Here is a 14,423-nt window from a genome sequence, read left to right as displayed (position 1 = left end):
TTCATCTTCCTCAGAGCACGTAATGTCCTTGGAGGCCTTCCAGAATTCTAGGCCTGAAGGTTGTTGGGTCTAAGGCTATATCTTGTTCCGTAGGGTTAGGGTGTTCTTCTACAATTCTACCTTGAAAAAGAGACTAAACAGGCTATGGAATTTAGGGAATTGATATGGGAATGGGTAACAGGGGTTTGAGCTGGTGTGTTAAGGGTAAAGGGATAATAGGCTGCTACTCTAAAATCTATATTTACTACATAACTACTTCTAAGGTCTACAAAAATAAAAAATTAAAACATCAAAACTCCAAGGTATCAGTCCCCCCTTTAGAGACTGGACAAAACTCAAAAATTTTGTCCAATCTCTACTACTTACTTCTAATCACTTTCCAAAAAGATGACCAACATCTACAACATTGGTTCATGCAATAAACTATTACACAAACACTACCTATGTACATTACCAATAGAAACAGTTGTTTAATCCAGGTCCAGTTCGGTAACCATGAAGTAAGTTTGTGGAGAGTGTCTCCCAAACCCAGTGAGACATTGTCCAAAGACACCTGATGTAGAATTTTAGTTTGATTCCGAATTGCAGCCAAATCGTTATTAATTCTTCCACTTTGGTCTATGTAAGAACAGCAACTGGTGTTGATGACTTTACACACGCCTCCTTGAGAGGCTAGCAAGATGTTAAGAGCCAGTCGGTTTTGTAGAACTACACGAGACAGACTATGGACCTCCTCTTGTAAAGCTTAAATTGCATCTGAAGCCTGATCTTGAATGTTTTCAATTACAGCTGAGATGTTAACTATTGCTTTTTCCAATTCACTCACCCCTAGAGATGGGATCATGGCTCTGACTATACTGTGAAAGAGTGTGGGACGGTCAATAAGGGGATTATTTGTCCTCTTCATTCTTTTTAGATAAGTTCTTTCCCATTCCTCTTGTTCATCAATTTGGTCAAAGATTGTTATGTTTGGAATTACAGCCCCTAGAGCACAGGCCCGATCTTTATCAAGGGGCAAAACTTTCCAAGCCTCCTTTTCACAAATCCAGTACCACCCTGAACCATGGGGGGGGATTAATCTCAAGGGGACTTGTGCCAACCTTGTTACAATTTCCGGGCCTATTTCTTCTGTAGATTTATTTTTATCACAGTAAGGAGGGAGAATGATTTTTCCTGTAGCATTAACAACCATACAGGGGACAGTGTAATTGTCCTGGTCAGACATTACGTGACTCACGGTTACCGGATAGTAGGCCTCAGTAACTGGCTTCCAGGTTCCTGGCAGTTCTAACATAGACTTACCAAAGTTTGTTTCGTTTAGTAAAATGCCAATAAGAGGCCAAATGCTATCTTTACCATCGATTGCTGGTATTTGGGTGCAAATCCAGCAGTCATCTTTGCGGAGAATTTTGGATACATTTTGGACTATGGCCACATGCAGTGTTGGATCCCAAACTCGATTCATAGTCACCGACTGTACAGTTAACATGTACAGCAGAAACAGTTTATGGCTCATCCTCTTCATCTGAGTTGGGTTCTGATTTGCTGATAGTTCCAGGAACTGAAGCTTTCTTCACCCTGGAGTAATGAAACCACGGTCCTTTGCCAGCAACTTTGACGGCAGTGAGGGAAGTCAGCAGGACTTGGAAAGGTAAAGTAGAGCCGGTGCTGTTTCTGGCTTGAGCGTGATGCTTACGGGTTCTGCTCGCTTGGACTTCCCAGGGTATTTGTTAGTCCACACTAAAGGGATCACAGCATTCTCAACCTCTGTGGGGATCTCTCTGTGGTTCTCCTGTATGAAAAAGGTAGCTACCTCGATATATTTAGTGTTAGGGATGATAACTTTTATTCTCCCCCCTTTACAGAATTTAATTAAGAACATATCGTTAGAAACTTCTGTGCCTGTATCAGTAAACTTTAATCTGCTCCTCTTCCGATGCTGTAATTCTAAACCTTGGTCCCCCTTTCCCGTAGGATAGGGTGGTGCCGAAGGGATGGGGGTGGGTTCGTCCCCGACCCTCATGGCAGAGCTGGAGGGGCCCGTGTCAGCCGGGGCAGGGACCCCGGCTGCAGACACTGCCCTAGCTCCTCCTCCCGCAGCCTTGAGGTCTGAGCCTTCTGTTCCCACAGCACCTGAGCCCGCGCTGTCTGTAGCAGCCCCGGCGGGGCCGCCGCCCCCACCGGTACCGGCAGAGCCCGCGGCTCCAGCCAGGACTGGCCCCACAGCCCAGGGAGGCGCTACCGCCCCCCGTAACCAAAAGGGCCTGCAGCCCCGGCCAGGAACGGCCCCGCAGTCCAGGGGGGCTATCGCCCCCACCCCGACACTGGCAGAGCTCGTAGCTCCAGACGGGATCAGCCCCACAGCCTCGGGAGGGACCATCGCTCCCCGATCACCGACACCCAGGGAGCTCGCAGCTTCAGACAGGACCGGCCCTGCGGCCTCGACAGGGGCTGGTTCCGCAGCTCTGGGAGGGGCTACCGCCGGTCTGGCCGGTGCTAGAATTCCCGGCACAGCCGGGGCAGAGGCTGCCCGGCTCCCGCCGCTCCCGTGCCGGTTGGAACAGCCGGCGCCGGCCCCGCGGGTCCCGGAGCACCAACAGCAGTTCCCAGGACCCCCGCTCCACCCGGAGCAGTCCCATCTTGTCCCGCCGTTGCCCCGGGGCCCCGAAGCAACTGGACCCGGCACCGCAGATCCAGCCGTCCCTGCCGAGCTGGCAGGACCCGCCCCAGGGGCTACCCCGCTCCTGATGGAGCGACACCCCCGCACCTGCGGCCGGACCCAGGAAGGGTCCTGGGCTTGTTATTCTCATATCTGGGGAATTAAAAGGTCCAGATCTTCATTTCCAGGGCTTTCAGTATTAGTTTCACTGTCAGGATCATGTTTAGCACGATTTTTCTTTTCTTTTCTCCTCTAATACCATTTCTGTGTGTTCTGCTTCTATTTTAACTTTGTCCTTTTTATATACCTTTCTCAATTTCGGACGGGTTAAGAAAAGGTAGAATAATTCTGCATAATGCAATTCTGACCACATTTCCTCCTTATGAAGGATTGTCATAAGATGAAACACTGTATTTGCCTCAAAAGAGCCAAATTTCGGCCAGGCTATTCCTCTAATTTTCCCGGTATAGGGCCAAACATCCATAGAGAGTCTAACTACCTCCCGCCTTTTTAAAGATGTCTCAGGGCCAGTTAAATCATCCCAATACCGTAAAACCAAAGCAAGAGGGGTTCCCTCTGGAATTTCCTCTTTAGCTTGTGTACATCCCATGTTAACAAACAACACACAAGGAAAACGACAGATCTAACTTAGAACTCACAGCCACACACACACCACAGACCTTGTGTCTAATCCAGACACTACCAGGTTCAGGCAGAAACACAGAGTTTCAAGCGGGAGCGTCCCCCTCTCCGGCCACACCTGGCCAACAAGAAACCCGAAATCCTCCTGCCTGCCCTAACTTAAACTTTCCGGGCAATTCCACTGCCCACTCTGGCAAAAATCCCTTTGCCAACAGACTGGGAAAACACTGACTTTGGGCCCAAGTCCAAGTTTCCCTTCCCAGCCTCACCGTATTCCCTAGCCCTGGGAAACTCCTTCCCGCAGCTGCTAATTAAAATTCTCTAGGAGTTTTGTTCTTTATCTTACCTCCTCCACGTGCGGTTCCGAAGCTGGGCCCCCAAGATCAGAGCAGGAATTCTTCAAGATATGCCGGCCGGAAAGAAATCCCTGCAAAGCGGAATACCGATCCAGAGGAGTCACAGGTCTCGATTCCCCGTACGGGCCACCAAAACTGTTGCCTAAATGGCTGTGGGGAAAAAAAGACTCCAAGCTAAATTAGGTAGGAGATAAGATAAGGATACAAAAGTTCTAATGAGCCCCCAGACTTTCTGGAATACCCCAGCGCACACGCTCCCGAAATACAGATGTCCACAGTTTTTATAATGATTTTTGCCCAATCCCCGTCCTGTCACCACCCAGGTTCTGCCCCCGCCACGCCTCTTGAGAATTGGGTCTGGGGGCGTTTTGGGACCCCCTCTTCTTCATCTTCATCTTCCTCAGAGCACGTAATGTCCTTAGACGCCTTCCAGAATTCTAGGCCTGAAGGTTGTTGGGTCTATGGCTATATCTTGTTCCGTAGGGTTAGGGTGTTCTTCTACAATTCTACCTTGAAAAAGAGACTAAACAGGCTATGGAATTTAGGGAATTGATATGGGAATGTGTAACAGGGGTTTGAGCTGGTGTGTTAAGGGTAAAGGGATAATATGCTGCTACTCTAAAATCTACATTTACTACATAACTACTTCTAAGGTCTACAAAAATAAAAAAATTAAAACATCAAAACTCCAAGGTATCAAAAGGATAGTTGTGATGTCACAGACATAACAGTGATGTCACAGGGGTCTGGTGACATCACAGGGACATTGGTGACAACACGGGGACAAGGTGCCACTGCTGGGGACAGTGGTGACACCACAGGGGCAGCAGTGACATCATTGGGGACCAATGACATCAGAGGGGACCGGTGACAATGAAAGGATAGCTGTGATGTCACAGGGAAATCAGTGACATCAAATAGGACATTGGTGACTTCACAAGGGCAGGGGTGAAATTACAGAGACAACAATGACATCACCGAGGATATTGGTGACATCACAGTGACATGGGTGACATCACTGGGGACCAGTGACATAACAGGGGACTGCTGACAACAAAGAGAAAGCAGTGATGTCACATGGACATTGGTGACATCAAAGGGGACATCGGTGACTTCACAAACTCAAGGATGACATGACAGAGAGCAGTGACATCATCGGAGACTGGTGACATCACAGGGACATCGATCACATCACAGGGACATGATGCCAGCGGTGGGCACAGTGGTGGAATCACAAGGACAGGAGTGACATCACAGAGACACCATTTATATCATCGGGGACATTGCTGACATCACAAGGGTCAACAGTGACATCACAGGGGACAGTGGTGACATCACAAAGGACGGGTGACATCACAGGGACATTGGAGAAACCACAGGGAGGAGGTGCCAGTGCTGATGTCAGAGGTGGCATAAGAGGGACCGCAGTGATATCATTGGGGAGCAGTGACATCGCAGGGGACTAATGAGAACAAAGGCTAAACCCTGTTGTCACAGGGACATCGGTGACATCACAGGGGACGTCAGTGACTTCACAAGGACAGGAGTGACATCACAGAGACACCAGTGACATCATCTGGGACATTGCTGACATCACAGGGGACACTGGGGACATCACAGGGACATCCTTGAAATCACTGGGGAACATTGAAATTACAGTGGAATGGTGAAAACAAAAGGACAGCAGCGATGTCACAGGGACATGAATGACATCACAGGGACATCGGTGAAATCACTGGGGAACAGTGACATTACAGGGGAATGGTGAAAACAAAGGGACAGGCATGATGTCACAGGGAGATCCTGACATCACAGAGGACATTGGTGACATCACAAGGAACGGTGGTGACATCACTGGGAGAACAGTGAAATCATTGGGGACCAGTGACATCACAGGGAACTGGTGACAATAAAGGGAAGCTTTGATGTCACAGGGACATCAATGACATCACAGGGGACATCAGTGACTGCACAAGGCCAGGGGTGACATCAGAGACACCAGTGACATGATTGGTGACACTGGAGACATCACAGGGACATCAATGACATCATTGGGGACCAGTGACATCACAGGAGACTGGTGGAAAAAAAAAGGGACAGGTGTGACATCTCAGGGACAGCAGTGACATAAAAAGGGACAGGTGTGACATCTCAGGGACAGCAGTGACATCAGAGGGGAAAGCAGTGACTTCACAAGGACAGGGGTGACATCACAGTGACACCTGTGACATTACAGTGGACAGCGGTGATATCACAGGGGCAGCTGTGACATCTCTGGGGACACAGAGACCACCCCTGGGATACCATTGACATCACAGGGGACAGTGGTGACACCCATGAGGACAGCAGTGACATCACTGGAGGCCAGTGACATCACAGGGACATCGGTGACATCACAGAGACATGGTGTTACCATTGGGGACAGTGGTGACATCACAGAGACAGCAATGCCTGATAACAGCAAAGGCACAGCAGTGATGTCACAGGGACGTTGATGACATCACAGGGGACAAGGATAACAACACAGATACACCGGTGATATCATGGGGGATATTGGTGACATCACAGGGGACAGTGGTGACAATACAGGGACAGAAGTGACATCATTGTGGACCAGTGACATCACAGAACACTGATGAAGACAAAGGGGCAGCCGTGATCTCCCAAGGACATCAGTGACATCACAGGGGGCATTGGTGACTTCAGAAGGACAGGGGTGACATCGCAGAGACACCAGTGACATCATCAGTGACACTGGTGATGTCACAGAGACAGCAGTGACATCACTGGGGACCAGTGATGTCACAGTGAACTGGTGACCACAAAGAGACAGTTGTGATGTCACAGGGCTATCAGTGACAGCACAGAGGACGGGGGTGACAACACAGAGGACAGAGGTGACATCACAGGGACATCGGTGACATCATTTGGGACCAGTGACATCACAGGGATCTGATGACATCACAGGGACATTGGTGACATCATGGGGACATGATGCCACCACTGGGGACAGTTGTGACATCACAGGGAGAGCAGTGACATCACCAGGGACATTGGTTACATCACAGGGGACAGTGGTGACATCACAGTGACATCGGTGACATTATTGAGGACGAATGGCATTACAGGGGACTGGTGACAACAACGGGGTAGCTGTGATGTCACATAGACATCAGTGACATCAGAGGGGACAGCGGTGACTTTACAAGGACATGGGTGACATCACAGTGGACAGCGGTGACATCACAGGAACAGCAGTGATATCATTGGGGAGAGCGGTGACATCACCGGGGCAGTGGTGACATCACTTGGGACACAGGGAACACCCCTGGGGATAGCAGTGACATCACAGGGACAGTGGTGACATCTGTGGGGACAGCAGTGACATCACTGGAGACGAGTGACATCACAACTGTCTGCTGACATCACAAGGATGGTGATGAAATCAACTGGACAGCTGTGACATAATTGGGAATACCAGTGACATCACAGGGACAGTGGTGACATCATTGGGGATGTTGGGGATGTTTGGGGGCCTTTGGGAGGGCACCTGCCTGGGGGGTTTTCATGCGAGCATGGACGACTCAGCACACCCATGTGATGATCAGAGAGCGCTGTTGATTGGAATCAAGCAGCAGTCTTTTATCCAGTTTTCTAACAATACTCTTCTATCAGCTCTGTTTCTTTAACATTCTTTATGTCCTTTCCCACTCTGAGAGCCGGTACTGAGACCCTGTTTTCTATATCTACTGTTTGTCTTGGTAGATCTTTCACATCCTGGTACCATCAGAAGGTCATCACAACAACAGATCATGTTTTCACAACTGAAACATAAGGCTATGTTCTCAGAGCTGCAGCATATCCTCTATATTAGCACTAAAAATCCCTACACTTCCCCCTTTTTCTTTAAACAAAGCAGACACAGTTTGAGCCATTAAGCTGCACAAACATTGAACCAGACATGGCAGAAAAATACACACTCCTGGAAGCAGAAAGACAACGGGTGCCAACCATTGTACAGTTTGCATAAGCTGATTCTGGGGGCGCTTTGGGAGGGCACCTGCCCTTCAGCACCAGGACTGCAGAGAACTGGGAAGCTTTACTGGGAGCACTGGGAGCAGCAGGCGGTTGGTGTGAGAACAAAAGCAGGGCCAGGGGACACACGACCCCCCAGACTCCGGGTAGGGATGGACTGGGGGGTCCAGGCTGGGCCCGAGGCCATGGGGAGGGGCTGCAGCCGCCGCCAGTTCAGGAGCTCTGTGGAGAGAGAAAAGGGGTGACAGCGGGCTGTGGGGGCAGGGGGCACACATGCTCTGGGGAAGGGGGGATACGACCTCCCGGGGACCCCCCTTTACCTTCTCCCACAGGTAGAAGCCGAGCCCCAGTGCCAGGAAGACGAAACCCAACACGAAGCCCCCAACCCCCACCAGGATCTTGCTGTGGACGGTGTCCTGTGGCATCTCTGGGAGGAGTCGGGGGGGGTCAGGACCCCCCAAAACCTCCCAGAGACCACCCACGACCTCACAAACCCCATCCTGGTCTCCTTCAGCCCACCCAGGACCCTCTGAAACCTCTTCCCAATCCCTTCTGTATTAGTTTGTTTGAATCTAAGCCCGGAACAAAGCCAAGTACAACAGTCATTCAAACACTACAAAAAATCTTTCAGTGCAGCAAGAGTAAAAAAACTACTAGCAAAGAGAATCAAAAGCTGAAAAAGAAGACAAAACCACTACTTTATCGCTGGCATTCATACAATACTACAAACAGCCTCTATTACAGCATTAGCTAGTAAAAAGGGAAACAAAGGGATTTAAAAAGGGAGATAAAATGTTTGCTTTCTTGGTTGCTTCCTATCAATAAACTGTGCTCACCTGCACAGACAGGCCAGGCCTACCAGGCTCTGCAGGGCTGGTCGATGCCCGTGCTTGGCGGGTGTCCCCGCGGAGCAGCACAGTGTGGATGGAAGGATGAGCATCGCTCCACCCAGCAGTGCTGACACCCCATTCCATCAGCTCTACATTACACTACGTAGGGCCAGGACGCAGCAGAAGGTGGTGCTTGAGTGGCAGCCAAACAGCGCCCGTTTGTCACCTCATGGCAACAGTCTGGGCATGCCCCACTGTAGGGCAAGGGGCCAACAACCCCTGCCCACATCATCTTCCTCTCCATCACCTTCCTCAGCCCTATGGACGACCTGTACCATTGTGTTTCAAGGGGATTTGTATCTCTCTCGCAGAGTGGAGCCAAGCCAAGGAGAAACTCAGCTCTGATAATGGGGGACATTCAGTTAACTTTGCTAAAGGCACAATGGGCCTTACAGTGAACTTGTGCAATAAAGTTACATTGTACAATATTCTGGTTGGTTTCACATGCAAATATAATCACTTTCTCACCCCTCTGTGCTCCATTGATCATCTGAATCAAAAGTACCCCCCTTACATCATGGCAATCATTATGCATTATCATTGTTTAAAGTGGTTACCATGGCAACCATTGTGCATTCTCATTGTGACCTCAGTTACCATGGAAACCATAATGCATTCTCCTTGTGACCTCACTTACCATGGCAACCATTGTGCATTCTGGTTGTGACTTTGGTTACCATGGCAACCATTATGCATTCGCATTGTCACATCCGTTACCATGGTAACCATTATTCATTTTGGTTGTGACTCGGTTTCCATGGAAACCATCATGCATTCTCCTTGTGACCTAACTTACCATGGCAACCATTGGGCATTCTCATTGATATGTGGGTTACCATAGCAACCATTGTGCATTTACATTGCTAGAGTCGGTTAATAAGGTAACCATTATGCACTCTTATTGATATGTTGCTTACCATGGCAACCATCATACTATCCCATTGCTACAGTCAGTTACATGGCAAGCATTATGCATTCCATTTGTTATGGACAGTTATCATGGCAATCATCATACATTCCCATCAGTAGGATCTGTTACCATGGTAACCATTATGCATTCCCTGTTATGTCGCTTACCATGGCAACCATCTGTAACACAGAGATAATATAGAAATGCCAAAAATTGTTTCTGCCTATCAAAAACTTCCTATCTAACATTGTCAGCTCTCTGTCAGAAGTTCCCACCAGCACTTCCTACAGTACTTTTCCTGCCAAAACATCCTGCCATTGTTTATGGTTACCGTATCTCCACCAACATCTGAACTGGCTATGTGCCAAGAAACCACGTACAATCTCCTTTGAACACTATAAAAGTTGAGGGCAAATTTTGGAAAATCAGGGAGAGGAAAGGGAGAGAGAGCTGGTGACTGTAGCCGAGAATCTCTGCCCACCTCCCCTCACCTTTTCTCCGCCACCGTGTGCTGCCTGCCTGCCACCGGAGACTGGAACTGTGCCAGCCTGGAGAGAGCTGAGACCACCGTGCCACATGTGGGAGTTCTACCTTATCCTTCTACCCTGACCATATTTCTGAGGGTCCAAAGCTTCGGCTGAGTTGAGACCCTGCACGGCCTGGGACAGGGGCATGAGCGGTGAAACCACACATGGTGCATTGCAGAGAACTAAAGCTGTCAGACCGCCTGCAGCTACAGAGATAACATCCAAAAGCTGCAGAGACAGAGAAAATAAAAGGTAGTAACTGCTCTTTTCCCCCCCACACAGACCAGCTCAGTGGGAAAAGGTAGTTTTCAGTGGTATCTTTTCTCTGCTTCTAGAAATAATCTTAGCAGTTTCCAACCTTTTCTTACTTTTTCCTTTCTCTTTGCAATTCTTAGCACATAATAAAATCAGTTTTTGGTATCAACAGATAACGTGTGAGTTTTAATTTTCCTCAAGGGAATATTCGAATCTGAAGGTTTTTTTGCAATATTTAAGCAGATTGTAGAGGGGACCATGGCAAAGTGGGAGGAACAGGGAGAAGAGTGGAAAAGAGGGGGTAGTCTGGCAGGTCTGATGGTCCCATGGGGGTTTTTGGGCACAGGGTAGTTTACAAAAGGGGGGTGGCCCCCCTGGGTTCTCAACTTACTGTGAGGTTCTGGGGCTGCTGGATCAAATCTCAGCCTTGGGTTATGCCAACAGGTTCAGTTTAGAGGAATTACAGAGGTGGGACTGAATCACTTTTGTCCCTCAGGTTTTAAGAATGGCAAATCAGATCTACTGATAGAAATGAATCATTTAGGGCTACAAATGATCAGACAAAATCTCTTTATCACAATTATTTACTGCACAATAGAAACACTAAAACTGTCAGTAGTACTGCATAAGATAGGACAGTGCTCTACACTAAAGCAATTCTTAGATCAATTCTACTCAAGTTGGCACCAAAGCAAGAATTATGAATTAAAGATGGATGGAACTCCCTGAGACCAATACTCGTGGGGAGATCTCTGCTCTCAACCTCCAGCAGTGACCTTGGGAGGTCCCCAGCCAAGGCAGGAATCTCCACACACCCCCAAGAAGGGTTCTGTTGGCACAACCTGCCCCTGCAAAGGGGACTGGCCCTTTCTGGTAGAAAGGGATGGACTGACAGTCACTGGACTCCAGGGGTTGCCTCACCATCAGGGGGGGCATTCGGGGTGGGAGCAGCGGCCAAAGCTCTTCCCGCAGTTGGGGCACTCGTGGGGCTTCTCTTACTGGTGGGTCCGTTGGTGTCTGGTCAAGGCAGAGCTGTGGGTGTAGCTCTTCCCACACTCCCCACACTTGTAGGGCCTCTCCCCAATGTGGAGGCGCTGGTGGGTGACGAGGGTGGAGTTCCGGGTGAAGCCCTTCCCGCAGTCGGTGCAGCGGAAGGGCCTCTTCCCTGTGTGTGTCCGTTCATGCCTGAGGAGATTGGAGCTGCTCTGAAACCTCTTCCCACATTGCAAGCACTTGTAGGGTCGTTCCCCAGTGTGGATGCGCTGGTGGATGCGGAGGCTGGAGCTGATCCTGCAGCTCATCCCACATTCCCCACATGTGTAGGGTTTTTTCCCAGTGTGGATGTGCTGGTGTTGGATCAGGATAGAGCTGACACTGAAGCTCTTCCCACATTCCATACACACGTAAGGCCGTTCCTTAATGTGGATCTGCTGGTGCCTGAGGAGTTCAGAGCTCTCCCTGAAGCTCTTCCCACATTCCCCACACGTGTAGGGCTGTTCTCCAGTGTGGATGAGCTGGTGCCTGACGAGGTGGGAGATCTGCCTGAAGCTCTTCCCACATTCCCTACACATGTAGGGCCGTTCCCCAGTGTGAATGTGTTGGTGCCTGAGGAGATTAAAGCTCTGCCTGAAGCTCTTCCCACATTCCAAGCACCTGAAGGGCTTCTCCCTGCAGGGAGGCTGCTCAGGGACCACCAGCTCAGAGCTCTGGCTCAATCTCCGGCCGCCTTCCCGGTACAGGCCGGGTCTTTCCTCCTCAGAGCTCCCTGGGCTGGCTTTGCAGCCCCTCCTCCGGGGGCATCTCTGGGTCTTTTCCTCCCGGCTGCCTTCCTGCGCCGGGGAGCCCTTCAAAACAGCCTCTCCCACCAGGATCTGCCAGGGGGATTTGTCCTCCGTGCTCTCCGTCCTCAGCTCGGGGCCTGGGGCAGGAAGGAAGAAGGACAGGCAGGGGATTTGCCTCCGGTCCAGAGGGAAGGCCAAGGACATCCCCCAGATCCAGCCCTGGCAGGACGGCGGCGCCAGCGGGGTTGTCCTGCAGCCGGGGGCGATGCTCGGCTGCCACAGGAACCACAAGACAGGGCCAAAGGGGCACTGACTTCCTCCTCACCTGCCTGGGGGGCCCGTGGGTTTCTCCTCTTCCTTGCAGCCTCCTCCTCCATCCACCCAAGCTTTGGGAAGGACAAATCCTGCTGGGGGGAAACAAGGGCTGAGCACGTTGGCTTGGGGGTTCCTCCTGCCCAAGTCCATCTCTAGAACTTACCGGGCATCCTGGGACCATAAAAACCTCCAAAACATCAAAATTAAGCCCAGAAAATCCCAATCTGTCGACATTCAGGAAAAAAAACCCCTAAGAAATAGTGGAATGGACACCCTTCCATCACAGTGCAAAAAGTTAAGCCAAAATATGAAGATTGATGCCAAAAATACTCTCCCAGGAGTTCCCCCTCTCTGGTCTCTCCCCTCTGGGGTTCAGAGGGTCTCTCCTGTTGGGGGTCCCACTAAGGGATGCTGGGAGTGTTGGGCATCCCAAGGGTCCCTTCTCCTCTGACTCTCACCTTCGGGGTGCCGCCTTCCCAGACATTCCCCCTCTCCAGGTTCTCCACCTTGTTGTCCCAGGGATCCCAGGGGTCCCCTCTCTCCAGGTTTCCCCTTCTCCGCTCCCCCCGTTTCAGGCTCCCGGGGCTCCTCCCTCTCCGTGCTCCTCCCTCCAGCCTGCCGGGGGTCCCCCAGCTCCGGCATCGCCCGCTCCGCCCTCCACCCTCAGCAGCTCCCAGAGGGACCCCAAAACTGCTGTGTCTCCCCAGCCAGCCCCAGGCTGACAGTGGCCCTGACCCTGTCCCTGCTCCTCCCTGCAGGCTCCGTGGCCGGGCACACTTTGTGTTCCTGGGGGCCACCAGCTCAGCAGCTGCAGCCACTCCAATCAGCGCCCGCAGCTCTGCAGCAAAGCCCCAGCTCACCTGGCACACAGGGCATGCACAGAGCACCTTCTCGCTGCTGGGCACTCCCAGCTCAGCCTCTTCCCCAGCACGGGGCTCTCCTGCCTCAGCACCACCTCTGCCTTCCACTTCTTCTCAGGGCCACCTCAGGGCCTGCTCTGGGCTCACCTCCGGGCCATTGCTCAGGGACACCTCAGGGCCTGCTCTCCAGGACAGGAACCTGCAGGGAGGGCAGATGATGTGCAAGCCCAGGGGGGCCTGCTTGCACTGGCCTGGGGGCTTCTTTCTCCTCCCACAACCACCCCACAACTTCTCCTGCTTTTCTAACCCCACATCTTTGCAGACTGACCTTGTCTCTGTGTCTGCACAGACACATCTATCCCCTGTGGACAGAGCCTCCAGCATGTGCTGCCCTGGCAATGGCACCCAGAGAATCCCAGAATCAGCCGGCTTGGAAAAGACCTCCCAGATCATCAAGTGCACCCCTTGATCCAACCCCGTTGTGGTTCCCAGTCTGTGGCACGGATGCCCAGGGGAGGGGCTTTGGGGATGAGGGGTCCCCCAGTACAGCCCAGCGCCCCCAGCACAGTCCACTGTGTTCCTGTCCCAGGGTGCCAGGTGATCCCTCTCTGGGGTGTTTGATTGGGATTTGGGGTATTTTGGGGGCCTCTGGGTGCATTTGGGGGAGTTAAAAGAAGTCTTGGGAGCATTGGGGGGTCAAAGGGATCTAGGGGGGGGAGGGGATTAAAGGAAAAATGGGGGTTAGGGGACATTTGGGGGCCTTATTGGGGCCTGGGGGGGAGATAAGGGGCAGCTCCACAAGCAGGTGAGTCCTGAGACCCCCCTGGTGTCCCCAAGACCCTCCTGCTGTCCTCAATTTCCCACTTGGCACCCCGAGACCCCCCTGGTGTCTCCAGTGTCCCCAGGGCCTCCCCATGGCCCCAATTCCCCCCTTGACACCCCCCATTCCACTGGCCCCAAACCCCATCCCTGATGTCCCCAACCCTCCATCTCCCCCCCCAATGCCCCCCTGGACCCTCTGACCTCCAAAATGGCCCCGTCCCCCCAAGCTCACAGAAAAGCCAAGGGCATCTGGGGACACACTGGGGACACCTGGGGGGCTTTGGGGGCACTGGGTGATTACTGGGGGATACTGGGACACACTGGGTGGAACCAAGGGGCACTGGGAGGGACTGGGGGGTTATTGAGGGATG

The 14,423-nt window shown here is 51.6% G+C and overlaps 1 protein-coding gene across 1 annotated transcript; it reads right to left on the bottom strand.

Annotated features, from left to right (window-relative positions):
• Positions 1 to 8,079: 8,079 nt before the first annotated feature.
• LOC126635997 (zinc finger protein 239-like) lies at positions 8,080 to 13,339 on the bottom strand. Its single transcript, XM_050307688.1, has 3 exons — positions 13,231 to 13,339; positions 12,381 to 12,462; positions 8,080 to 12,192 (listed from the first exon to the last, which is right to left on the bottom strand). Exons 2-3 carry the CDS (start codon positions 12,430 to 12,432, stop codon positions 11,270 to 11,272), a joined length of 975 nt encoding a protein of 324 aa, XP_050163645.1. The 5' UTR covers positions 12,433 to 12,462; positions 13,231 to 13,339; the 3' UTR covers positions 8,080 to 11,269.
• Positions 13,340 to 14,423: the final 1,084 nt, after the last annotated feature.

This window comes from Myiozetetes cayanensis, unplaced genomic scaffold, assembly GCF_022539395.1.
Source record: "Myiozetetes cayanensis isolate MyiCay16 unplaced genomic scaffold, myiCay2020 scf127, whole genome shotgun sequence".
NCBI classification, from domain to species: Eukaryota; Metazoa; Chordata; class Aves; order Passeriformes; family Tyrannidae; genus Myiozetetes; species Myiozetetes cayanensis.
This window is presented reverse-complemented; position numbering and strand designations above follow the sequence as displayed.

Bases quoted from the DNA above. Each gene is read 5' to 3' on its own strand.
- LOC126635997 (XM_050307688.1), bottom strand. From the start codon at position 12,432: ATGGAGGAGGAGGCTGCAAGGAAGAGGAGAAACCCACGGGCCCCCCAG. The intron at 12,193-12,380 runs GTGAGGAGGAAG...TTCCTGCCCCAG, and splicing joins CCCACGGGCCCCCCAGGCAG to GCCCCGAGCTGAGGACGGAG.